Here is a 25,801-nt window from a genome sequence, read left to right as displayed (position 1 = left end):
TTTTGACTGAATAAATAAAACCCACCTTTGCCTTCTTTGCCTTCAGAATCTAAGGTCCCTTTAGACCTTAGGTCATCCTCCCCCTCAGCATGGAGGTTTTATTATCATCATCAGTAAGTATTCCTGGAATATACCAGCTGTGTGGATCGCATCTGAGCCAGGCACTGGGGGAGCCTGTGGGAAATGTCCTGGCAGTGGGGTGACCAGTCTTCTGTTGCATGTTTCCAGGAACGCCGAGGAGGCAGCCTTGACATAAATGACGGGCACTGTGGTGCTGGCCTGGGCAGTGAAATGAATACGGCCCTCATGCATCGGAGACACACAGACCCAGTGCAGCTCCAGGCAGCAGGGGTATGGGAGCCGTCACTCTCTGGGATCCCTGGGGAAAGGCCCTAGGACAGAGCTCAGTGGAGGAGATGAGGCAGGAGACTCAAATCACACAGATCTGTCTGGGTGCAGTGACTCACGCCTGCAATCCCAACACTTTGGGAGGCCGAGGCGGGTGGATCACCTGAGGTCAGGAATTTGAGACCGGCCTGGCCAACATGGTGAAACCCCATCTCTACCAAAAATACAAAAAATTAGCTCATGTGGTGGCAGGCGCCTGTCATCCCAGCTACTCGGGAGGCTGAGGCAGGAGAATCACTTGAAATAACATCTGCTGGGAGGCAGAGGTTGCCTGGGCGAAAGAGTGAGACACTGTCTCAAAAACAGAAACAAAAAACCCACACAGATGCAATGAGAAATGATGGAACATCTGGGGAGGCCTGGGGCTGAGCCGGCACGGTCTGGCTGGTGCCTTCCCTGTTCTCAGAGTCCTTGGTTCTAGTTCTTTATCATCTTTATCATAGTTCTTTACCATGGCCTTTTATCATTCCTTTTTCTAGGGGGTGGGGTGGGGGGGTGAGGCAGGGTCTCACTTTGTCTCCCAGGCTCAAGTGCAGTGGCACAATCATGGCTCACTGATAGACTCAAGCAGTCCTCCTGCCTTAGCTTCCCAAGTAGCTAAGTGTATTATTTGTAGAGATAAGCTCTCAATACACTGGGCAGGCTGGTCTCGAACTCATGGGCTCAAGCAGTCCTCCTACCTCAACCTCCCAAAGGGCTGTGATTACAGGCATGAGCCACCGTGCCTGGCCTGTGATCCATCTTGACTTGTGACTTGATTGCCCTAACACCCAGGGCTGTTATTTGGGACATATTGCCATTCCGTTTGTCACTCAAAGAAGCTGAAAAGACACCTATTGATGTGGAAAGAGTGATTCTCAGGGAGCCTCTTGGGACCTTGGACAATAACATCTGTTGGTAAAAGTCCTGAATCTCCAGAGTGACGCTGGTGAGTTCTGGTGAGCAGGATAGCCGGGCGTGATGGCTCACACCTGTAGTTCCAGCTACTTGGGAGGCCAGGGCAGGAGGATCACTTGAAGCCAAGGGTTTAAAACCAGCCTCAGCAACATAGCAAGACCCCCATCTCTACACATTTTTTTTTTGAGACGGAGTTTCACCTTGTTGCCCAGGCTGGAGTGCAATGGTGCAATCTCAGCTCACTGCAACCTCCGCCTCCTGGGTTCAAGCAATTCTGCTGTCTCAATCTCCCAAGTAGCTGGGATTACAGGCATGCGCCACCACGCCCAGCTAATTTTGTATTTTTAGTAGAGATGGGGTTTCTCCATGTTGGTCAGGCTGGTCTCGAACTCCTGACCTCAGGTGATCCACCTGCCTTGGCCTCCCAAAGTGCTGGGATTACAGGTGTGAGCCACCGCACCTAGCCTACAAACATTTTTTTTTTAAGTTACAGAGGGGTCAGCCTTCAGGGAATGTTGCTCTCAAAGGACTTAGGTGTGGTGGGAGGAGCCAGCAGACCCTTCCCTGCCTGCCCAGCCCACAGCTCAGCAGAGCCTCTTCTGTGCTTCGCCCGACAGCGAGTGCGGTGGGCCCGGGCGCTGTACGACTTTGAGGCCCTGGAGGCTGACGAGCTGGGATTCCAGAGCGGGGAGGTGCTCGAGGTCCTGGACAGCTCCAACCCATCCTGGTGGACTGGCCGCCTGCGCGACAAACTGGGCCTCTTCCCTGCCAACTACGTGGCACCCATGACCCGATGAACTCTTCGGGGGACAGACAGAAGCTTTTTGTCTGAAGCTGCCCACAAGAGAGAGGGCAAGTAAAAAAGCCTGGACTCCATGACTCTATATACATATCTCTCTCTCCGTCTCTCGGTGTACACACACAACTTTTTATACTAGTAATTTATTGGCAGTTGGGCTGGTAATTAGTTTATGCAAAAGGGAACTCAGGTGGAGAATAATATTCACACTTGCTTTTCTGCTCGCCTCAGGGGTATGTGGAAGGCAGTGGGGGAGTTGGGGGGTGGGGCAGGGAAACGAAATGGAGCTTTGTCCTGGCCTGAGCTGTCACTGCTTCCTCCTTGTCTTGTCTTGGGAATTTTCACGGAGCACAGCTAAGCAAAGACCACACCTCGGCACTGGACGCAGAGCAATAGGGTGGAGTTGAACTTGGTGGGGCATGTCCTAGCTCACCTGCAAGCCCCGCTCACCTGGAGGGTTTGCAGGCAGCTCTCCTCCTGTCCTCCAAGGGGTGGGCACTGCTGCATTAGGAATTAAGGTGCAGCTTTGTGCCGCGGGCAGCCAGCAAGTCTGGGCGGGGATGTGGAAGCAGGACTGGGCTAGAGAGACCCTGTCTGTGTGAGGCTGGCCTCCTAGTCAACACCTAGCCGAGACTGTCATCTCTGTTCAAATTAATGTTCCTTGGGCCTTTCAAATGAATGTTCAGTGTGAGAAGCCAAGTACTGGAAAGTCAAGAGATTTTTCTGTGGTCCCCAAGCAACTTACTCAATGTAACTGTTTCCCCAGCTATGAAGGAAATAGCACCCTAGTACTTGAAGAAGCTCTGGCTGAGAATACTGCATTTTAGAGTCATTGTTTTATGGTTACAAGGGTGTATCTTCAGGGCTCTGTTCATTTTCCGTCTGTATTGACTGTTTTCAAGATGCCCTGCCCAGTGGCATGGAAAGCAGCTCACTTGATAAGAGCATTGACTGTCAACTGATTGACTAAACATGACCCCAGGTGGAAGCTGGCTTTGACATGAGTTTCCTGCTTGCTCTGATCATTGCCGCCCTCCCCGCCACCCAAGAGTTGCGCTTGGAGCAAGGAGTCCCAACCATGGCTGTCCCTCGCCACCACCTCACACTAGAATCATGTGTCCAAGGCACAGGTCAGCCTGGCTGGAGAGGAGAGAGACACTGGAGAGGAAGCTCAGGGCCTTAGGGGAGGCCAGGTACAAACACTGTCTGCACTGGGGCATCCGGAGTTTGTGAGTCTGGGCGAGCCCCCCTGCGTGTGTGCACGTGTGCTTACATGCGCATATGTGTGCACCCCTGCATGTGTACACGTGCTTGTGTGTGCATATGTGCGCATTCCTGCATGCGTGCATATGTGTGCTTATATGTGCGTGCGCTTGTGTGCATGCGTGTGTGTGTGTGCTGAGACAGGAAAGAGGGGTGAAAGCGCTGGTGAAGGAGCCTGGAAGTTTTCTCTTCCCCAGCCTCTCCTGCTCTAAGGAGGGATGGGGTGGGGGGCAGCCATGATTGAAGGTGATAGGAGAAGAAAGATTTTCTGACTCAGAAGTAAGCGCCAGTGTAGCACAAGCAGTGTCCCTTGTGACTCTGATTCTACAATTATCCGATCCCCATGTTTCTTCCTTTAGAGGAAAGAGGAAAAAAGGGACTCTGTGGTGGGTATCAGGAGGCAAAAGAAAATAGCCTGGTGGAGGCAGGGGGGAGTCGAGCGTGAGTAAGGAGCGCCTGCAGCTTTTGGAAGTGAAAGCAGAGAGAGGGAAAGGTAGCTAAGACATCCCAGAGGATCAAGGGGCAGCAAGAGAGGCACAGGGGGAGGAAAGGGAGAGAGTGAGTGGGCCCAGGGAGGACAGCGGTGTGGAGCTGGTGGGCAGACGTGCAGGAGGAGGGGTGATAAGCTGGGAAAGGAAGAATCAGGGCAGAGAAACCACTGCTGCAGAAGGCAGGGAGCAAAGAAGCATAAGAAAAAGAACAGGAGAAAGAACAAAGGCAGAGAAGACCTCATCAGCTATTTTGGTGCTAAGTAATGTGAAATGCTACAGTAAATAAAAGTCAGAAGTAATGTTTGATTTTACAGTGTTTACAAACCATATGCTTTAAACAGCCCACAAACTTCATCCAGTTGTCTGATGATGTGGGAGGACCAGCTCTAGTTAGACAGAGGTACGTGATTCGATTCTGATCGAGGTTTGTGCCTTGAAAGACTTCTCAAGAACACAGTAATGAAACAAAGTGTCCTTGTTTGGCCAGGCTGTGTCTGGTGTCTGTGTCACCTACTCCTCCAGTAGAGAGTGAGAGCCAGACTGAGGGGTGCCAGGGGTCATCGGCCTGCAGGAGCTGACCCCATAGGCAGGCAGTATGAGCAGTGCTTTTAGAACCCCTGGAACTCAGTGTTCTGTTCTAGCAAAAGCCACCGCAGGGTATGTTTTGCTGAGATGCCACGTTGTCCTTGCCCTGTTCAGCAGCACGCCTCCATTCAGAAGGAAGCAGGAAAGTCACCCAAACCACCCACAAGCAATGAGGGCTCTTAGCAGCCAGGTGAAGAGGCCAAGAACCTAACTCTCCGCATTACGGAGGGAGGGGGAAGGAGAGCTCAACCCCCCGCAGCCTCTGGTGCTGCCAGGGGGAACACCTCCCCATGTGTCCCTACGGGTCCTAGTTTCTACCGGACAGTGTTTCAGCACCAGGGGAGGGTCCACTCAGAGCCTCTCACCAGCCACACAACTGGCAGCCAACACACTGTCTCAGAGCTTGGCTGCAATGCTCTACGTGACTTGGGAGCTTGGGGCTTCCAGAGAAAAGCCAGTTCCTGTTGGACCAGTGGGGTTTTCCTAACCAGTTGCTCTGTCTCACTGTATTTCAAATACCTGGCACCTGCTGCTGCCCACCCACTTTTAGATGGCCCTAGGGTGACCTAACCATGGTGCTTCTCAAAATGTCCAGTACTTACAAATTGCCTGGGGATTTGTGTTCAACTGCAGCTTCCTTCTCGGTCCTGAATTCTAACAAGCTACTGGGTGCTGGGTCCACATGTTAAGTAGCAAAGACAAAGAACTCCACAGTGAGCAAAACTCTAATTGGGCTCTTTTTCTGAGGATATTCGGCCATTTTTCTTTGCTGCTCACGAATAGGTCGCTTTGGCTTTGGGACAGACGCAATTCAGAACTGTCGTTATGACATCATTCATATTTGGTGGCGCAGGTGACTTAATTTTAGCATCTTTAAAATAAAAGAAAGAAGTAATGTGAGAGAAATTCAGATGAAATGCAAACAGGAATTTCCTACGATAATTGCTATTTCCTCATCATAATTATTTTAAACATGAGCAAGAAAGTTGTGAAAGCTTTGTCAGGAAATCTTTAGACAGAAAACTGACTCTGGTCAGATACGGCCCTGGTTGAGGCAGGGGACTTTGGTCCCAGCTAACCTAAAACACAACGGCCCACGCTAGGGACAGATTAGCATGGCCAAAATATATGCTGTTTGCCTGTTGAAGCCAATGTTTCAGGCCGTCTATACCAAGGCAAGGGTGTGAGAAAAACCTTTATTGTCTCAATTCTTTTGTTGTTGTTGAGATGAAGTCCTGCTCTGTCGCCAGGCTGGAGTGCAGTGGCGCCATCTCGGCTCACTGCAACCTCCGCCTCCCAGGTTCAAGCTATTCTCCTGCCTCAGTCTCCCAAGTAGCTGTGACTACAGGCACGCACCACCATGCCCAGCTAATGTTTGTATTTTTAGTAGAGACGGGGTTTCACCATGTTGGCCAGGATGGTCTTGATCTCTTGACCTCGTGATCTGCCTACCTTGGCCTCCCAAAGTGCTGTGATTACAGGCATGAGCCATGGTGCCCAGCCTGTCTCAATTTTTCTTAAAAACTGCTTCTTCAGTTCCTCCCCTTCACCCCATCACCTTGGCCATGCCACCATCACCTGTCCCTTTGACAACTGCCAGCTTTCATACCTCTCCCCTGCATACCCTCCTGTAATCTGCTCCTCCTCACAGATGCCAAAGCGATCTTTGTAAAAATAAATTTGATCACGTCACTCCCCTTCCTGCTGGATTTAGGCTTAAGTCCAAAGTCCTAATGTGGCCCTGTGAAGTCTGGCCCTGCCTCCCTCCTCAGCCTCCTCTTCTTGCTTTCATGCTCCTGCCCGACTGGCCTTTCAGCCTCCAAATGGCCAAGGATTTGTCCCCAAACCTTTCACACTTGCCATTCTTGCTGCCTGGAGGCACATCCCCTGCTCCTCACCTGCTAACCCTGCTAACTCTTATTCATCTGCAGGTCTGGGTTGGTTGGTTGGTTGGTTGGTTGGTTTTTGAGATGGGGTCTTGCTCTGTTGCCCAGACTGGAGTGCAGTGATGCGATCTCAGCTCACTGCAGCCTCTGCCTCCTGAATTCAAGTGATTCTCCCACCTCAGCCTCCTAAGTAGCTGGGATTAAAGTGGCGTGCCACCATGCCTGGCTAATTTTTGCATTTTTAGTAGACATGGGGTTTTACCATGTTGGCCAGGGTGGCCTTGAACTCCTGACCTCAGGTGATCCACTGCCTTGCCTCCCAAAGTACTGGGGATTACAGGTGTGAGCCCCCATGCCTGGCCCAGGTCTGGGTTTAAATATCACTTCCCAACGGTCCTCCCCTGCCTCCTAATCTAAAATAATCCTTCCTTTAAGATGATCTCATGAATCCTGTGCTTTTCCTGAATAGCATGTACACAGATGATGGCACCAGACTGAGCTGTATGGCTATTAGGCTGTAAGCTCTGTGGAGCAGGGGTCACCTCTGTTTTGTAAACCATTGTACACTCAGCATCTAGCACTGTGCATGGCATGCAGAGGCTCAATAAACATTTCTCTAATGAAGGCATGATTGGACCTGCCTCATCTCATCTATTCACTCATTTTGTAACTCAATGTCTTGGGCCTAACAGACCTGTAGATGCAAATGAGGTCCTATTTACAATGATATCCAGGTTCCAGTAGCTTTAGCCACTGCCCTCAGATTCTCCTCCGGTTACTTCCAAGAGGCCGAGAGAAGAAAGCTGGTGTCTTACGTGTTCAGGCTTCCTACTCTGGTGGTGGTCTGTCGCCCTACACATCCTCTGCTGACAGTGCCTACCCAAATGCTGCGGACCCACTACGCACTTCATTTATCTGCTGGTGAACGGCCCCGATCCTTCAGGACACCAAATCTGCCCTGTAGTCCACCTGACAAGGAGACTGGGGAGGAGGCAGAGTGGAGAATGGCCTGTGCCCAATTCTGAGAGGCACACCTTAGACCCTGCCTCCTTCAGCATCTTCCATGAGCTTCTCAGCCAAGCCCTCCCTCCATCGGACAGAACAGGGGATACCAACCCTTCCCTCCATCATCTCTTTTTTCTCTTTCTCCCTATTGCCTCTTTCTCCTTTAGCTCAAAAGGAGGGGAATGTACCTACGTGCCATCATTAGCTCCCAGCTAACCTGAAACACAACGGCCCACACTGGGGACAGATGAGCGTGGTCAAAATATCCACTGTTTGCTTTGTCTAAAGTCAACACTTCAGCCTGTCCATAGTAAGCCAAGGCTGTCCCCTGTACCATGCCATTTGTGGGGTAGGTACCTCCTAGAAGTCCAGTAGGTGCGTACCCACCTGTTTGAGTTTTGCTATGATTCATTCATTAAATCAACAAATACTTACAAAGCACCTCTTCAGGGTCAGACACAATCAGCCATTGGGTCCTTCACATCTCTCAACTCTGTCCCTTCTCTGCACTCATTCCCCAGCCACTGCCTTACTTCAGACCTCTCTCTCTGCTTTCCCAGGGGACTGCAGTAGTCTCAGTGCTGGTCTCCCTGCCTTCCTGGCTGGCCCACTGTAATCCAGCCTCCAGGGCAGCCAGGGAGATCTTATTCACAAACAGGCTGATGACATCAAGCTCCTGCTCAAATCCTTCAGGGTACCCCATAGCTTTCAGGCTGGAGTTTAACCTGCTTAGCTTCACACCGAAGGCCTTTAGTGATCTCCCTGCTGACTTGTTTGTTCATCCCCATCTTCTACCTTTCCAGTCCCAAACACCCTTTACTTCAGTCCCTTAGAACTATTTGTGGTTCTCAGAATGAGTCATGTTTTCTCAGACCTCTGAGTCTCCTACATTGTGTTCTTTTTGCCTGGAATCCTTTCTCCCAGTTTTGTCTAGATAAATGCTATTAGGACTTTCTGTGATGAGGGAAAAGCTCTGTATCTGCTCTATCCAATGTGACAGTCACTAGCCACATGTGGCTACTGAACACTTGGATTGTGGCTAATACGAATGACTGAAATAGCCACGTGTGGCAAGGGGCTGCCTATTGGGCAGCACGGGTCCAGACAACTGTTACATACTTTGAAATCATTAGCTCAGGGCTCCAGGGCTCCACTGGGAAACCATTCCAACACTATGGTTGACATAAGTACCCATAATGTTCCTGTAGTAACCTTGTTCTCCCTCTGACCCAATACTCAGAACACCATTGTCAGTGATTCACTGATCTGCCTCCTCCACTAGACCAAATATTTTTGAGGTCAAAGGCAAGTAGTACACTCAATAAATGGTTGACACCTGGATGCAGTGGTGTCCTGGCAAAGGTTTCATAATTGGCTCTCTCTGAAAGGAAGCTGTGACTTGTAGTATTTGCCAATTCTGTGGTGTAAACACTCCCACCATATGCCAAGAGAATGAGAAGACAAATCACAGACCAGGAGAAAATATATACAGAAGACATATCTGATAAAGGACTGTGATCCAAAATACACAAAGAACTCTTAAAGCTCAACAATAAGAAAATGGATAGCCCGATTTAAAAATGGGAAAAAGACATGAACAGACAGCTCACGGAAGGAGATACAGATGGCAAGTGAAGAGATAAAAAGATGCTCAATATCGTGTCATTAGGAAAATGCAAATTGAAACAGTGGAATATCACCACACACCTGTAAGAATGCCCCTTATATAAAATACTGACAACACCAAATGCTGGTGACGATGTGGAGCAACAGGAACTCTCATTTATTGACAGTGGGAAGGCAAAAGGCACAGCCACTTCAGAAGAGAATTTGGCAGTTTCTTACAAAACTAAACTTAATCTTCCCATAGGATCCAGCATTCATACTCCTTGGCATTTACCGAAAGGTGTTGAAAACATCCACACAAAGACCTGGACATGGATGTGTATAGTGGATTTATTCATAATTACTGAAACTTTGAAGAAACCAAGATGACCTACAATAGAGGAATGAATAAATAAACTGGTACCTCCGGACAACAAAATAGTATTCAGAAAGAAATGAGCTACCAAGCTATGAAAAGATGAGAATCTTAAATGTATATTATTATTCTTATTACTATTATTATTATTGAGATGAAGTTTTACTCTGTCGCTAAGCTGGAGTTCAGTGGTGCGATCTCGACTCACTGCAACCTCTGCCTCCCTGGTTCAAGCAATTCTTCTGCCTCAGCTTCCCAAGTAGCTGGGATTACAGGTGCCCACCACCATGACTGGCTGATTTTTTTTTTTTTTTTTTTTTTTTTTTGAGTAGAGATGGGTTTTCACCATGTTGGCCAGCCTGGTCTCAAACTCCTGACCTCAGGTGATCTACCCACCTCGGCCTCCCAAAGTGGTGAGGTTACAGATGTGAGCCACCACACCCAGCCCTTAAATGCATATTACTATGTGAAATATGCCAATATGGAAAGGCTACATGCTGTATGGTTCCAACTACATGGCATGCTGGAAAAGGGAAAACTAGAGAGGCAGTAAAAAGATCGGTGGTTGGAACGGTTGAGGGAGGCAGGGATGGATATGCAGAACACGGGGGATTTCTAGGGTGGTGAAACTCCTCTGTGTGATGCCACAATAGACACATGGCATGACACAGTTTTCAAAACCCATAGTATGCACAACACGAAGAGTGAACCCTAATGTAAACTGTGCAGTCCGGGTGATTATGATGTGTCAATGTAGGCTCAACAATCGTAACAAATATATCACTTTGCTGGAGGATGTTGACAGTGGGGGAGGCTGTGCGTGTGTGGGGACAAGGGGTGTATGGGAACTCCCTGTATCTTCTGTTCCATTTTGCTGTGATCCTAAAACTGCTGGGAAAAAAGTCTACTTAAAAAAGAACAACTCCCACCATGGCAGATTTCAGGCTACCAACATGACATCATTGAACTCAGAGTTGGGAAAAGATGTGCACAATTGTTTTTCACGGGCAGATAGGAGCCAGACCCAGTACACCACCACATGAATGAATGAATGAATGAATGAATGAATGAATGAAACGTGCCAGACGCTGGGAATACCAGGGATGCTGTCAGGCCCTTTAGGGAGAAGTCTGTTCAGACCTGCAAGAGCTGGGCATGCAGCTGCTAGTCCGATTTCAGTTCCAACTGAGGAGATAAAGGATCAGGGAGTCATATCTTTGATTTAGTCAGTAAATCATCAAGATATGGGACATTTGTTTTCTTTGGGTCCTTTACCTTTAATACCAAGACTTGTCAAGGCATCTATTCAGCGCCCCACTCAGACTAGTGCAAAGCGAGTGAACTGGAAGCAGAGTCCTGTCCAAAAGACTCTAGAACAACAAGAGGCTTATGATTTCCCATCATGAGAAGTCCAGAGACAAGGCAGCTATTGGCTGGCTTAACACAATGGCCCAACGATGCATCAGTGATACTTCTGAACATCAGTGGTTTCTCTTCCCAGTGGCTGTTGCAGTTCCAGACATCACATGCAGACGTGACAATGTCTAATGGAGAAGGCGCACATTCTCTCCCAATTCTAATTAATGAGGAAACCCTTTCCTTCCTGGAAGTCCTTCAGCAGGCATTCACACAGATCCCACTGGCAAGACTGGATCCCATGCTGTTCTTAAACCAGCCATTTCCAAGAGAACGAGGCCACCATAACTGGCTTAGGCCAATTGGTAGGGCCCTTCCGGAGGCAGAACCTGGGAACCCAGGCAGGGCTCTGCCCATAGGAAGAAGCAGGTGAGGGTTGGGGGAATGGCTGTCAAAACCAATATACAGGGAACATCAGAGGAAGAGTCACTTTACAATCATGTCATTTCATAAATGTAATTTCGTGATATAATTAGGGAACAAGAGGAGCATGAAGGAGCACAGCTCCCCTGCCATTTCCACCGCCACAGTGAGACGCCTGCAAGGACACACACACAGCCTTTCCATCAGTCTTCCTCTATGGATCCCCATCCACACTGAGCCAGCAAGTCAATGGGGACAGGTTCCAAGCTGTTCAGAGAAACTAGCACGGTGCACAGTAAGGTCCTGCATCCACTGCAGGGGTGGACGCCTCAGCCAGTCCGGGGTTGTGCCATTATCCCCGAGACTCACTCATCCTGATGTGAGACTCTCCTCTACAGGGGCTTCCAAACATGGCTCTGTGCAGGGTCATTTGCGGCCACACTGTGATGTGGGCGATCCCGTTTCTACACATCTAAATTCCCCAGGGCAGGCAGCATGTGGTATCTCACTCCCTCGGTGATAACCTGGTTAGGGGAAGTTGCTAGGTAACTGCTTCCCACACTGGAGGAGGCTTAGTTACCATGGCAAGTCCAGATGGGTGGGGGATGCAGAGGAAGGGAGCGCTAGCTGGGGGTCTGCAGCCTGGATTCTGTCCCCACTCTCTCCTGAGCCACTGGACCTAAGGGGAGTCTCTCAGCCCCTCTGTGCCTCAGTTTCCTCCAGGTACAATGAAGGAGATGCTGGGTGTCTTCTTGCTCTAAACCACTGTTGCATGTGGATACATACCCTAAGTGAACACTGATCCTCAGGCCCCTCTTCTGCAAGGAGCGACTCAAGATGGGTGCAGAAAAGGAATAACACACAATGCTTGTCTTAGCCTGGGCAACATAGCAAGACCCTGTCTCTACAATTTTTTTTTTTTTTTTTTTTAGACAGAGTCTCACTCTGTCCCCCAGGGTGGAGTGCAGTGGTGAATCTCCAATCCCTGCAACCTCTGCTCCCAGGCTCAAGCAATTCTCATGCCTCAGCCTCCTTGGTAGCTGGGATTACAAGCATGTGCCATCACACCTAGCTAATTTTTGTATTTTTAGTGTAGAGGCTGGGTTTCACCATGTTAGCCAAGCTGACCTCGAACTCCTGACCTCAAGTGATCTGCCCAACTCGGCCTCTCAAAGTCCTGAGATTATGGGCATGAGGCACCCCACACAGCCCCCATTTTTTTTTTTTTTTTTTTTTTTTTTTTTTTTTTTTTGAGACGGAGTTTCACTCTTGTTACCCAGGCTGGAGTGCAATGGCATGATCTCGGCTCACCGGAACCTCCGCCTCCAGGGTTCAGGCAATTCTCCTGCCTCAGCCTCCTGAGTAGCTGGGATTACAGGCACGCGCCACCATGCCCAGCTAATTTTTTGTATTTTTAGTAGAGACAGGGTTTCACCATGTTTTTTGTTTTTTTTTTTTAATTAGCCATGTGTGGTACATACAGGCACGTGCTTGTAGACCCACCTACTTCAGAGGCTGAAGTAGCAGGATCACTTGAGCTCAGGAGTTCTTGTGTTCTGCTGGTCCTTCTGCCCCACATGGAGCCATGGCACAGGCTCAAGCCTCTCTAGAGCCTCTGCATAAGACTCTTGAGTCTGCTATTTGTTCCTCCTTTCATTCTGAGATCCAGCTCCACCTTCTTCCCTTGCTTCTGCAACAAGATCTCTGGCCAGGCCAGATGATGGGACCAGTGCAGTACCCAGCCCCCTCTTCCCCTGCCTGTTTCAGGCCAGTCCCCTTCCCAGAATCCAGATGACATTTCCGAGCACTGGCTGCCATCCTGTCTACAGGCCCAGATCCCTAATGCACAGCAGCGCTCCCTTTCCTACCATGCACAGCACCCACTCAGCACTCCAGTGACCTTGTGCCAGAGTCCCTGCTCCTGTCAGCTGCATGGTACTCCCACCACCATCTATACCCATGGTCATAGGAGGCCCCTGTAATCCCCAAAGACAGGCTGGACCCCAACTTGTCTTTGCTCCCACTTCCTTCTCAGTCCCTGACTCCAGGGTCCAGTTTTAAGTCTTGGCTACTCCTGATCCCTCCCCACCACCATACAAATATGACTAACAGGGCAATATCTGAGTGTGGCTCAGGACATTGAAGCCATCATATCAGGAGACATTCTCCATCCCTACTCGACAGCTGAGTTTTCTCCTGGCTGGGAGCAGAAGGAGGAATTCATAACCTTTACATAGAAAGCGAGCCCCTCTAGGATGTCAGAGCCGACAGCTTTGTTCTGGAGCATTCTAGAACCTTATGGCCCTACAGAGAAAGCCCCACCCTTCCTAACCTGCCCCTCCCCTCCTTCCTAACCTTCCATCTTCCCTCCTCTTCTACCCTTCCTCTCTTCTCTCCTCCAGGCCACGTGGGAAAGTGGAAAAGCCACAAGCTTTGAGTCAGACACACATGGGCTGTGGTCCAGACTCTACTACTTACTCTACTGAGCCTGGACAAGTTACTTGACCTCTCTGAGCTGATCTAGAGAACTGGGGATAACAGCACTGAGTAGTCATGAGAAGTAAACAAAATTACGGAAACTGCTTGGTAAGGGCCGAGCAAGTGGTAGAGACATCACGACTGCTTTCTTTGTTCTTTGTATTCCTACAGCCCGGGCCAAGCAGCAGGGCATGAGAGAGAAGAAACTCGGTCCATTCCCAAGGTTCCCGGCCCTCCCGGGAGTCTTGACCAGATAAAACCCACCTCCACCTCACCCATAACTACCTTCCATTTCTGGCAGAAACAGCCTTCTTTACCCTCCACCCTGCCCTGCCCCAGTGAGGACTTGTTGCTGCAAAGGCCTCCTTTCCTTTGAAACTTGCCCGTCCTGTGTTCTGAGATTACCCTCCTCGGGGTAATCTCTCTGCACCATCAAACTGATAACATGCTGACGTAGCACATCATCTACGGGAGAGCTCCCCTCCCTCACCTCACCCACCCTCTTCCAGGATGTGCCTGTCCTGTGATGGCCACCGGCAAGGGACAGAGTGCTGAGGGTGTTGGCCAAGTAAAGGAATACTTATTTTTTTTTTTTTTTTTGAGTCAGAATCTCACTCTGTCACCCAGGCTGGAGTTCAATGGCATGATCTCAGCTCACTGCAACCTCCGCCTCCCGGGTTCAAGCAATTCTCCTGCCTCAGCCTCCCAAGTAGCTGGCATTACAGGCACCCGCCACCACGCCCGGCTAATTTTTGTATTTTTAGTAGAGATGAGGTTTCACCATGTTGGCCAGGCTGATCTTGAACTCCAGACCTTGAAAAGACCCCACGCCTCCCTGAGCTTCCCTCCTGAAACCTCCCAGTCTCAAAACCTGACAGCCCTCTTTCTCTAACGCTAAATATCATTGGAGCTCACCCCACCTCTGGTCCATTCCGTGCTCTCGGTCAGGCATCTCAAGCATCGTTTTTATCCTCCCATTCCCCAGCTCACACGCCTTCCATGGCTCCCAAGTGGAAACAAAGTGCAAACTCAGCCTGAAATTCAAGGGTTCAAGAGCATCTGTGAGACAACCTGGATTTCCGGCTCCCTGTCATTTTTGTATCCCTGAAATACACATACATGTAACTGTTCACACACAGGTACGTACATACACATACATGTACTTACACACACACACACACACACACACACACCATGACCTAAACTAATCAATTGGTTTAGTCTGCATTTGCCTTGAGCACTGCATTTACTCACTCACTCACTCACTCACTCTTCATCCACTCAGCTCTCTGAGTACCAGGTCTGTTTCCCTACCATCAACTACTACCTGGAATATCCTCCCCTGTCCCTTCAAGCACTTTGGAAAGCCAAGGCGCCTCCCAAAGTATATCAGTGGATCACCTAATTAGAGGTCAGGAGTTTGATACCAGCCTGACCAATATGGTGAAAAACCCCAGTGTGAGGAGTCTCCAGGCAGGGAGAAGCACCAAACCCTTGGGCCTCTTCCTAGGCAGGCCTTGGATTAAACCCTCTCTCTTTCTGATGCTGGTCCTCCACCCCGATTGGCTGGAGAAAAGGCCTCCTTTGGACTGTGCCTCCCAGGAGGACATGGATGCTGAAATCCTTCTTCATCTTTAAAGATAATCAAAACTGTCCACCAGAGCCAGGCACAGTGACTAAAGCCTGTAATCCCAGCTACTCGGGAGGCTTAGGTGGGATCACTTCAGGCCAAGAGTTCAAGGTTGCAGTGACCTATGGCTGCTCACTGCACTCTAGTCTGGGCAACAGGCGAGAGCCTGTCTCTGAAAAGAAAAAAATGGTCACTGTGTTGTATACTCTACCACACATATGCATATTCATTCTCTCTCTCTCTCTCTCTCTCACACACACACACACACACACACTCACACTATGCAACAGAATGGCTGAAAAGACTACTGTTCAATTAAGTTGTCTTCAGCATTTGGGTTCTTATTCGTTATGTTCCTACTGTATCTATGGCAGGGAGAGAGAGGAAACACTGCTAAGCTTTATGAAAGAACTCCTAATCAGTTTGTGGTAGAGAGGGTGAGGGGGACAGGCGTGGTAGCTCACACTTGTCTGTAATCCCAGCACTTTGGGAGGCTAAGGGGGGCAAATCACGAGGTCAAGAGATCGAGACCATCCTGGTTAACATAGTGAAACCCTGTCTCTCCTAAAAATACAAAAAAAAGATTAGCTAGGTGTGATGGCACACATCTGTAGTCCCAGCTACTCAGGAGGCTGAGGATGGAGAATCGCTTGAACCTGGGAGGTGGAGGTTGCAGTGAGCCTAGATCACGTCACTGCACTCCAGCCTGGTGACTGAGTGAGACTCCATCTCAAAAAAAAAAAAAAAAAAAAAGAGGGTGAGGGCAAGGGACCTCGGGTGAAAATCTAGGGATTAGGGCCTAAAATCTGGGAACACCCTAATGAATATGACAGTTCCACCCTCAAGGAACTCACAACTGTTGGGGAAGACAGATCGTGAGAACACAGAGCCTGGATACTCAGACAGGGCTGGTGGGAAGCAAGGAAGAACCCCTCACCGGGACTTAGGTGGTGCAGGAGAGACTCTGCAGAGGGAGCGACCACCCAACTACAGATGAAAGGAACCAGGAGAGTCTCCCTGTCTGGGGAGAAACGTGGTACAGCGGGAGCTGGGAGGGGAAGAAAAGCAGGTCTGAATCATGAATGGCCTCGAGGCACTTGGGCTGTAGCCTATGGGGATGGGGACCCTTGGAAGGGTTTTATGCAGGGAAATGACATAATGGTGTTTGGCTTTTAGAAAAGATCTGAGGGGGAGAGAGATCCAAGATGGCTGATCACTAGCAGCTCGGGATTGTAGCTCCCAGTGAAAGCACAAAGAACGAGAGGACGCCACACCTTCACATGAATTCTTGTTGCTCAGGCACCAGGAGATTCCCAGCGGAGGAGCCCCACGGGTCGCCAGCGCGACTCTTGTGACCGGCGAGGCGGTTTTGCTGGCGCCTCGGAGTGTCGGTTCTTGGTGCAGAGTCAGAAAAGCACCATCAGTCTTAACGCCGCTGATTGAGTCAGCGCAGTGGGTTGCTCAGATTTCGGCGCTGAGAATCAGTAAGTTGGACGTCCACTCAGAAACCCAATTACAAAGACGGTAATTATAAAGACCACGGATGGATAAATCTACAACGAAGGGAAGAAAACAGTCAAAAAAGGCTGAGAATACCCAAGATCAGAACGCCTCTCCCTCAGCAGGGGATCACAGTTCCTCATCAGTAACGAAACAAGGCTTGAGGGAGAACAAGTGTGTTCCAATTACAGAAGCAGCTTCAAAATGTGGATAATAAGAAACTTCTGTGAATTAGAAGAACTTGTTCTAACCCAATCCAAAGAAACTAAGAACTTTGAAAAAAGGTTTGACGAAATGTTAACAAGAATACACAATTTAGAGAGGAAAGTAAGTGAGTTGATGGAGCTGAAAAACAATACGAGAACTACGTGAAGTATGCACAAGTTTTAACAGCCGAATTGATCAAGCAGAAGAAAGGATATCAGAGGTCGAAGACCAACTCAATGAAATAAAACAAGAAGACAAGATTAGAGAAAAAGGGATAAAAAGGAACGAGCAAAGTCTCCAAGAAATATGGGACTATGTGAAAAGACCTAACCTACGCTTGATAGGTATACCTGAATGTGACAAAGAGAATGAATCCAAGCTGGAAAATACGCTTCAGGATATTATTCAGGAAAATTTTCCCAACCTAGTAAGGCAGGATAATATTCAACTCCAGGTAATACAGAGAACACCACAAAGATATTCCTCAAGAAGAGCAACTCCAAGGCACATAATCATCAGATTCACCAGGGTTGAAATGAAGGAGAAAATACTAAGTGCAGCCAGAGAGAAAGGTCAGGTTACCCACAAAGGGAAGCCTATCAGACTTAGAGCAGATCTCTCAGCAGAAACCCTACAAGCCAGAAGAGAGTGGGGGCCAATATTCAACATCCTTAAAGAAAAGAACTTTCAACCAAGAATTTCACATCCAGCCAAACTAAGCTTCATAAGTGAAGGAAAAATAAAGTTTTTTGTGAACAAGCAAGCACTCAGAGATTTCATCACCACCAGGCCTGCTTTACAAGAGCTTCTGAAAGAACCACTACACATAGAAAGGAACAAACAGTATCAGCCTTTCTAAAAAATACCAAAAAGTAAAGAGCATCAATATAATGAAGAATTTACATCAACTAATGGGCAAAATAGCCAGCTAATATTAAATGGCAGTATTAAACTCACGTATATCATTATTAATTCTAAATTTAAATTGACTAAATCCCCCAATCCAAAGACAAGACAGGCAATTTGGATAAAAAACTAAAACCCATCAGTATGCTGCATCCAGACTCATCTCACATTCAAGGATACACAAAGACTCAAAACAAGGGATGGAGAAAGATTTACCAACCAAACAGCAAAAATAAATAAACAAAAAGCAGAAGTTACGATTTTTGCCTCTGATAAAATAGTCGTTAAAGCAACAAAGATCAAAAGAAGCAAAGAAGGACATTATATAATGATAAAAGGATCAATGCAACAACAAGAAGAGCTAAAGATCCTAAATATATACGCACCCAATACAGGAATACCCAGACATACAAGACTTACAAAGAGACTTAGATTCCCACACAATAATAGTGGGAGACTTCAACATTAATATTAGACAGATCAATGAGACAGAAAATTAACAACAATATCCAGGACTTGAACTCAGATCTGGAACAAGTAAATGTAATTAACATTTATAAAACTCTCCACTTTAAATACACAAAATATACACTCTTATCAGTACCACATCATATCAACTTAGAAGTTGAAACGAAATGTCGGTTGGCTCCTTGTTTGTTATTCTCTTCCCTCATTTTCTTTCATGTCTCCATTATTAAGCACAATTATAGGCATACCCATATTTAGATTGCATTCTAGCCCAGGCAATAAAGCAATACCCCCATTCTCTCTCCCTCTTCCTCTTTCTCTTTCTTTCTCTTCTTTATTCTTATTCTTTTTTCTTTCTCAAAAAAAAAAAAAAAAAAAAAAGGTATACTTAGTCAAAAAAAAAAAAAAGAAAAAGAAAAGAAAAGATCTGAGGGGCAGGGGCGGTAGCTCACGCCTGTAATCCCAGCACTTTGGGAGGCCTAGATAGCCTGAGGTCAGGAGTTTGAGACTAGCCTGACCAATATGATGAAACCCTGTCTCTATTAAGAATACAAAAATTAGCCAGGCATGGTGGCAGGCACCTGTAATACCCACTACTCAGGAGGCTGAGGCAGGAGAATCACTTGAACCCGGCAGGCAGAGGTTGCAGTGACCCGCGATCGCGCCATTGCACACCAGCCTGGGCAATAAGAGCGAAACTCCGTCTCAAAAAAAAAAAAAAAGAAAGAAAAGAAAAGATCTGAGGGGAGACTCTGGTTAGGGAACCCGGTCAGGAGACGCTTGCAAGGATGTCTGGGAAGGGAGGAGTGGGGAGTGGCGTCAGGGAAGGAGGGAAGGGTAGTGCTGCAACCATGCTGTGTCACCCCACATCACATCACACTAAGGCCTAAAGGAAGCCCCTTCTGGCCTGGTGGCCTGACGGAAGGGAAAGAGTCCAAATTAGCCCCAGTTGCCCATGTTGGTGAGATGGAGGCTGGCAAGTGGAGAGCTGGGTCATTCTGGGCGCGGTAAACACAGGAGGAGCGTGCGACGGGGGCATAGGAGAAGGGGCTGGCAGGTGCCATTTGGGGCATGTTGTCTTGGAGGCGGCTGGGGGATATGCAAGTAGTGATGACCAGCAGGCAGCCTGATGAACTGGTGTGGATTGCGGAGAGGGTTCTGGAGTTGAGCTAGAGTCATCCAAGCACAGGGAAGCGAGACTGCCCATGGACGGGTGAGATGGGAAGGGCAGGAAGGCCAGGGCAGTGCCCCGAGGAACACCCAGGTTTCAGGGGCAAACAAAGGAGACTGAGAAGGAGCCGCAGGGAGGTGAAAAAGCCAGGAATCACCAAATCAGAGAAAATGGTGCAGTGGCAGGACCTTTAAGGGTGAGGAACCTCTGTACCTCCAAGGCTGGAAGAGTAGCAAAGCCCCTGAGTCTGGAAGGTCTGTGGGGGCAGGAACTTGCCTAGTACAAAATTAGTGCTTCATAAACAGCCATTGAATGAATAGATGAAAGCCATAGGTAAATTTCTGACACAGGTGAGAGAGATAAGTGTATGAATACTGTGGGGCAGTTGAGCGGATCAGAGGGAAAGGCTGTTCAAGTCATTCAGTCCTAGGATCTCTGCCTCTCCTCCCCGTGGGCCTGTGGGAAATCCTTCCCCTCATTCTCTCACCCTCTCTGGCAGCAAGCAAGAATTTTACAGAGGCATGAGAGAAACCCCAAAGTTTTGTAGAGGTGCTCATGACACAGATTGCTATAGAGGAAAGAAGTCACCCTTGGAAAACTTATCTAAGACTATTTCATGAGGTGGGCTATTTTGGGACTCAAATTACACAGGAGGGCCTGGGAAATGTGCAGGGATGAACACAGCTACAATTAATGTTAACTATAAGGTGTCATGTCTTTATCTTGTGAACACCCAGCCAAAAGGAAGATGAATCCCTCCTGCCACGTACCCAGGCAGGAGTTGGGCGGTTGTTGAGAGAGGGTGTCTGCCAGAGGAAGGAGGAGGGAGCCGGGCGGGGTTGGGGGATTTGCTGGAGGAGGCACGATTTCTCAGGCAGGCTGCAGTCACCTTGGGCAAGGTGGTCTCTGAAGTTGGAAATGTAATCATGATTGGGCCCCACATAGGCAAAGTCCAGACTCAGGACCAGAGAGGCCAGGAGAAGACCAGGGGCTTTCCTAGAGTGTCAAGGCCTCACGGAGTATACCCAGAAAAGAAATTACTTAGCTTCATCTACAGGACCTGTGCCTGAAAGAAATCAGTTTCCGTTCTTTAAAAAGAGATTTTTTTAAAAATCTCAATCACGGCGGGGCAATTTGGGAGGCTGAGGCAGCTGGGTCACCTGAGGTCAAGAGTTCGAGACCAGCCTGGCCAAGATGGTGAAACCCTATCCCTACTAAAAATACAAAAAAAATAGCCCGGCATGGCGGTGGGTGTCTGTAATTCCAGCTACTCCAGAGGCTGAGGCAGAGAATTGCCGAGATTGCACCACTGTACTCCAACCTAGGCGACAGAGCGAGACCCCATCTAAAAAACAAAAAAGAAAACACCTCTATCACATTGCACAAAGTACTTCACTGTGCCGGAAGGTGGAAGGCCTGGGGATCAGGCTGTGTAGACATGCATCCCAGCATTTCCAGTCACCAGCTGACCACCTTGAACTGGACATCTCCCCTCCCGAAGCCTCAGTTTATTCATCTGTTAACACCTCACAGTAATTCCTTTCACGGAGTACTTCAACAGATTTGGGGAAAAGGGGACAGGTCAAATTAGATAATTGTACATTAAAAAGTCCTCTATAGCCTGCAGCCTCTCTGCAAGTAGCACAGTATCACTTATCAATCTGCCTTGTAAAGATTGCTGTGAGAATTTGACTCCCAGCTAAACTAAGGGAGTCACCAGGGCAGCCTGCTATCACGTCTGATTTCTCTGTGTTATTCTCAGAGGCAAGCGTGTTATCTAATTCTGCTTATCTATTAAGGCCCCCAAATGTTGGTTGAATAAGTAAGTCATTGGTACATAAAGGTGAATGTCACAAAGCGACCCAATGTTTTGTATGAGTTAGAGCTAGGAAAGACCTTTTCCCGATGTCAACTGTTACTAAAATAGTCTCCTCTGCTTCTAACCTTCTGTCCAATTACAAATCACATCACATAACATTTTGGCTCTTTGAGAGAAAAAACCATGCCTTAATCATTCTGTTTAACATAAGCTCCTGGTGGGCAAGGACTTGGATTTGCTCAGAGCCAGCACCTGGAACAGAGCCTTGCGCTTGGTAAGAATCCATGAGGATTTAGTAAACAAATGAATGATTTCTAATGCGTAACACATAGCTACACATTCAGCAAATGTTTGTTGGACTAAGTATTAAACAAGGGAGATACTTTTTCTTCTTAATGTCTCTTCCTAACATTCCCGACTGAGACAGTGTAGCAGAATGGGTAGATAGGCGGGCTCTGAAATCAGATGGTCTGGGTTTGATTTCTGCTTATTCTATTCTGCTTACTAGCTGAGTGACCCAGGGTAGCTTCTGAACCTCTCTGTGCTTCATATTTCTCACTTGTGAAATAAGGATAACAGTTTTTCTCCTTTTTTTTTTTTTTCTGTTGCCCAAACTGGAGTGCAATGGTACAATCATAGCTCACTGCAGCCTCAAACTCCTGGGCTCAAGCGATCCTCCTACCTTGGCCCTCCTAAGAACTGAGATTATAGATATGAGCCACTCAGCTCAGGTAACAGTTTTTCTAATAAGATTACAGGGTTCATTTAAAGTGCACATAAAAGGCTGGGCACAGTGGCTCATGCCTGTAATCCCAGCACTTTGGGAGGCCAAGGCGGGTGGAACATGAGGTCAGGAGTTCGAGACCAGCCTGACTGACATGACGAAACCCCGTCTCTACTAAATATACAAAAATTAGCCAGGCGTAGTGGTGCGCGCCTGTAATCCCAGCTATGAATCGCTTGAACCTGGGAGGCAGAGGTTGCAGTGAGCCGAGATCGCACCAGGCACTCAGGCCTGGATGACAGAGTGAAACTCCGTCTCAAAAAAAGAAATAAAACCAAGTATACATAAAATAGCTCATAGTAATCGCTATGTTTTTTTATGATCCTATCAGTCTCAACAACCTTCATTGGCTCCCCTTTAACCACTGGACAGACCTAAAGTCAAATTACTCACAATTTGGCCCCAGTATCCTCACTTCCAGTTCCATCTTCCCATATTTTAACACTAGCTACCCTTTCCTGGCTGCTACCTGTACCAGACATTCTGCTAAGTGGTCTATATCCATTAACCTGTTTCCCTTCTCAAACAACCTAGTGAGGTTGGACTTCTTTTTTTGTGTGTGAGATGGAGTCTTGCACTGTTGCCCAGGCTGGAGTGCAGTGGCACTATCTGAGCTCACCGCAATCTCCGCCTCCTGGGTTCAAGCAATTCTCCTGCCTCAGCCTCCCGTGTAGCTGGGACTACAGGCATGCACAACCACACCCAGCTAATTTTTTTGTATTTTTAGTAGAGACAGGGTTTTACCATGTTGGCCAGGCTGGTCTTGAACTTCTGACCTCAGGTGATCTGCCCACCTTGGCCTCCCAAAGTGCTGGGGTTACAGGCATGAGCCACTGCACCTGGCCTAAATTCATCTTCATTCTCTACATAGCAACCGAATATATCTCTCCACCTTGAATTCCTCTCCTCCTTTTAGGCTCCACTCAAAATCCCTTCTTGCTGGGCAAAGTCCTTCTTACCCATCTCCCACTGGTTGAGTTGCTTCTTCCTTCATATTCCCATAAGCCGGCGCCGGCGGTACCATAACTGTTATCCTCATTTCACAAGGGTGTACATACCTTTCTCTTGGCTCCAATTTTTTCTTTAAAAAATATACCCTGGGGCCGAGTGCTGTGGCTCACTCCTGTAATCCCAGCACTTTGGGAAGGCCAAGGTGGGCGAATCATGAGGTCAGGAATTCAAGACCAGCCTGTGCAACATGGTGAAACCCCACCTCTACTAAAAATACAAAAAATTAGCTAGGCATAGTGGTGGGCGCCTGTAATCCCAGCTACTCGGGAGGCTGAGGCAGGAGAATCCTTTGAACCCAGGAGGCAGAGGTTTCAGTGAGCCGAGATCCGCCACTGCACTCCAGCCCAGACTACAGAGTGAGAGTCTGTCTCAAAAAAAAAAAAAAAAAGGAAAAGAAAAAGAAAAGAAATGTACATTGGGGACATACTGCGTACCCAGCACACAGTAGGCATTGCATAAATGTTGGTTGAGCCCACTTGCTTCCAAAGCATTTGACTGTGTTTATTAAAACACTCTCATCACTCCTATCCTCCGTGTTTTACTGTCTATCCCTTCCCTGCCCTGAGCTCCTGTGTGTCTCCAAACTATTGAGTCTGGCATCTTGTAGGGCCTCAAGTCATTAGACAAGAAACTAGATGCTTTCCCATCTAAGGACATAATCTGTCTATATGTACTTATGAGTGGAACATTACCAGAAGTGAAGCTTTCCAGTTCCCAAGAGAGGTAAAGGACAAGTGAGGTGATGGACACCTTGCTGCTCACCACCCCCAATCTTTGGGCTGACACAGGATGCCGGAACTGATTACTGTCAAAAAAAAAAGTGCAGACATTAGAAAATCTGAGTCCCATGTTTCCAAACCATGAAAGAAAGGCCTAGAAATGGTAAGTGACCTTTTCAAATCCCCTGGGGTGAAAACCACGTCCCCAATAAGCTGTCTTTTCACAAGAAAAGGCGAAAGAGGAAAGTCGGCCGTGATGTCAGGGAAAGGCCCTCAAGACACAGAAAACCTAGCAGCCCCCATGCTCTGCCTCTTTCACAGGAGACCTGGGCAACGCACACGTTTCTAGGCCTCAATTTCCTCATCTGTAAAGTGAGGGGGTTGGAGGAGCTGGAAAAGCTCCTTCCAGCTCTGAGATGCTATGCTGTAAAATGAGAGAAATGTGAATGAACCTTTGGTTGTTATGATCTGAAAATATTTTGAATGCGAAGAATCAAACTGTACAGCAGTGCATGAACAACATAATATGTTAATGACTAAGACGATTGTGTTTAATCCGATGAGAAACAGCAGAGCTGCTACCTCGGCTGCTGGGTCTGCTGCTGTGTGTGTGTGCGTTTGTGTGGTGTGTGTGCACGCACGTGCGGCTTCCTTTCTTGAGCTCAAACATATATTTTGAATCACTAATATAGTAATCACGTCTCTGGCAGCCTATCTTGCCCAAACACACACATACTACACACCCTCTTTCAAATTAAAGTGAGAGCGGGGGGAATTCCACTACGGCTCTTTACATCATTTCTGTTTGGACGGCTATTTTTTTTTTTTTTTTTTAAGAAATTTTTATAGTGAAGGTGTTGGACTGCCAGCCCCGGAGGCCTCTGATCTCAGAACGGGGACGCAAGGGTGGGGAGCTCAAGCTCTCATTAGCATTTCGCTTTCGATCATCCACTGCCCCCTCCTCAGCCGTCACAATCCCGTCCTGCAGCAGGGACCCCCCACACCCGACCCTCGACGCGGGAGAGGGGTCAGCTCGGCGGCCCCGGAGGCGACCCGGCCAGAGTACATGCTCCGGGTTCCACGTGCGCGGAAAATGAAAGCGCACCCGCGACGCGGCCGGCGGGGGCGGGCGGCAGCGAGGGCCGGGCAGCCAACGTTCACCCCGCGGAGGAGTCGAGGCGGAGTCCGCACGTGGGTCTGCGACGGCTCCGCCTCCAGGGGGCGTCCTCCCGGGAACTCGAGGCCCGGGCTGGTGACCCCTGCAGGCCGGGGCCCGACCGCGTCCCCGAAGCCGCCCCGAGGTCCCGGCGAGCCCGGCGGAGGCGGCGGCCCCTCCCCGCCCGACGGCTGCTCCCGCGCGGATTGGCCGCTCCCCGACGGCGGGCGGGGCGGGGCGAGGCGGGCCGGGGCCCGAGCTCGCGGCCAGGTGAGGCGCCCCGCCCCTCGGCGTCTCCAGGTGCGGCGGTGGGACCTTCGACCGCGGCGGGGCCAGGGCCGGGGCGGAGGCGCCATGGCCGAGTCCCAGCTGAGCTGCCTGGACGAGGCGCACGTGAACGAGAAGGTGACCGAGGCGCAGGCCGCCTTCTACTACTGCGAGCGGCGGCGGGCCGCGCTGGAGGCGCTGCTGGGCGGCGGCGAGCAGGCCTACCGCGAGCGGGTCAAGAAGGAGCAGCTGCGGGACTTCCTCTCCAGCCCGGAGCGCCGGGCCCTGTGCGCCGCCTGGAGCCCGTACGAGGACGCCGCCGACGCCGCCCCCGCCACCAGCGCCCGGGGCAAGAGCAAGGCCAAGGCCAAGGCCAAGGCCCCCGCGCCGGAGCCGGCCGAGCCCGGCGAGTCCCTGGCCTACTGGCCCGATCGGTCTGACACCGAGGTGCCCCCGCTGGACCTGGGCTGGACGGACACTGGTTTCTACCGCGGCGTGAGCCGGGTCACCCTCTTCACCCACCCCCCCAAGGACGAGAAGGCGCCGCACCTCAAGCAGGTGGTCAGGCAGATGATCCAACAGGCCCAGAAG

General features: G+C 49.2%; 2 protein-coding genes across 4 annotated transcripts in view; both read left to right on the top strand.

Moving 5' to 3' along the window:
- The window catches only part of GRAP2 (GRB2 related adaptor protein 2), an 81,283-nt gene extending 69,296 nt beyond the window's left edge, over positions 1-11,987 (top strand). For all 3 annotated transcript variants that reach the window (XM_074391281.1, XM_074391282.1, XM_010343430.3), the window contains 2 exons: positions 229-351; positions 1,923-11,987. In XM_074391281.1, the coding sequence (XP_074247382.1) occupies positions 229-351; positions 1,923-2,102 (303 nt within the window). In that variant the 3' untranslated portion in view covers positions 2,103-11,987. The remainder of the gene's footprint in view (positions 1-228; positions 352-1,922) is intronic.
- Positions 11,988-25,197: 13,210 nt separating this feature from the next.
- FAM83F (family with sequence similarity 83 member F) overlaps positions 25,198-25,801 on the top strand; it is a 36,439-nt gene continuing 35,835 nt past the window's right edge. Inside the window, exon 1 of the mRNA XM_039463295.2 lies at positions 25,198-25,801. Within this exon, the coding sequence (XP_039319229.1) occupies positions 25,298-25,801 (504 nt within the window). The 5' untranslated portion in view covers positions 25,198-25,297.

This window comes from Saimiri boliviensis, chromosome 21 (assembly GCF_048565385.1).
Source record: "Saimiri boliviensis isolate mSaiBol1 chromosome 21, mSaiBol1.pri, whole genome shotgun sequence".
NCBI classification, from domain to species: Eukaryota; Metazoa; Chordata; class Mammalia; order Primates; family Cebidae; genus Saimiri; species Saimiri boliviensis.
The sequence above is the reverse complement of the archived record's forward strand: the minus strand, read 5'-3'. Positions and strand labels throughout refer to the sequence as shown.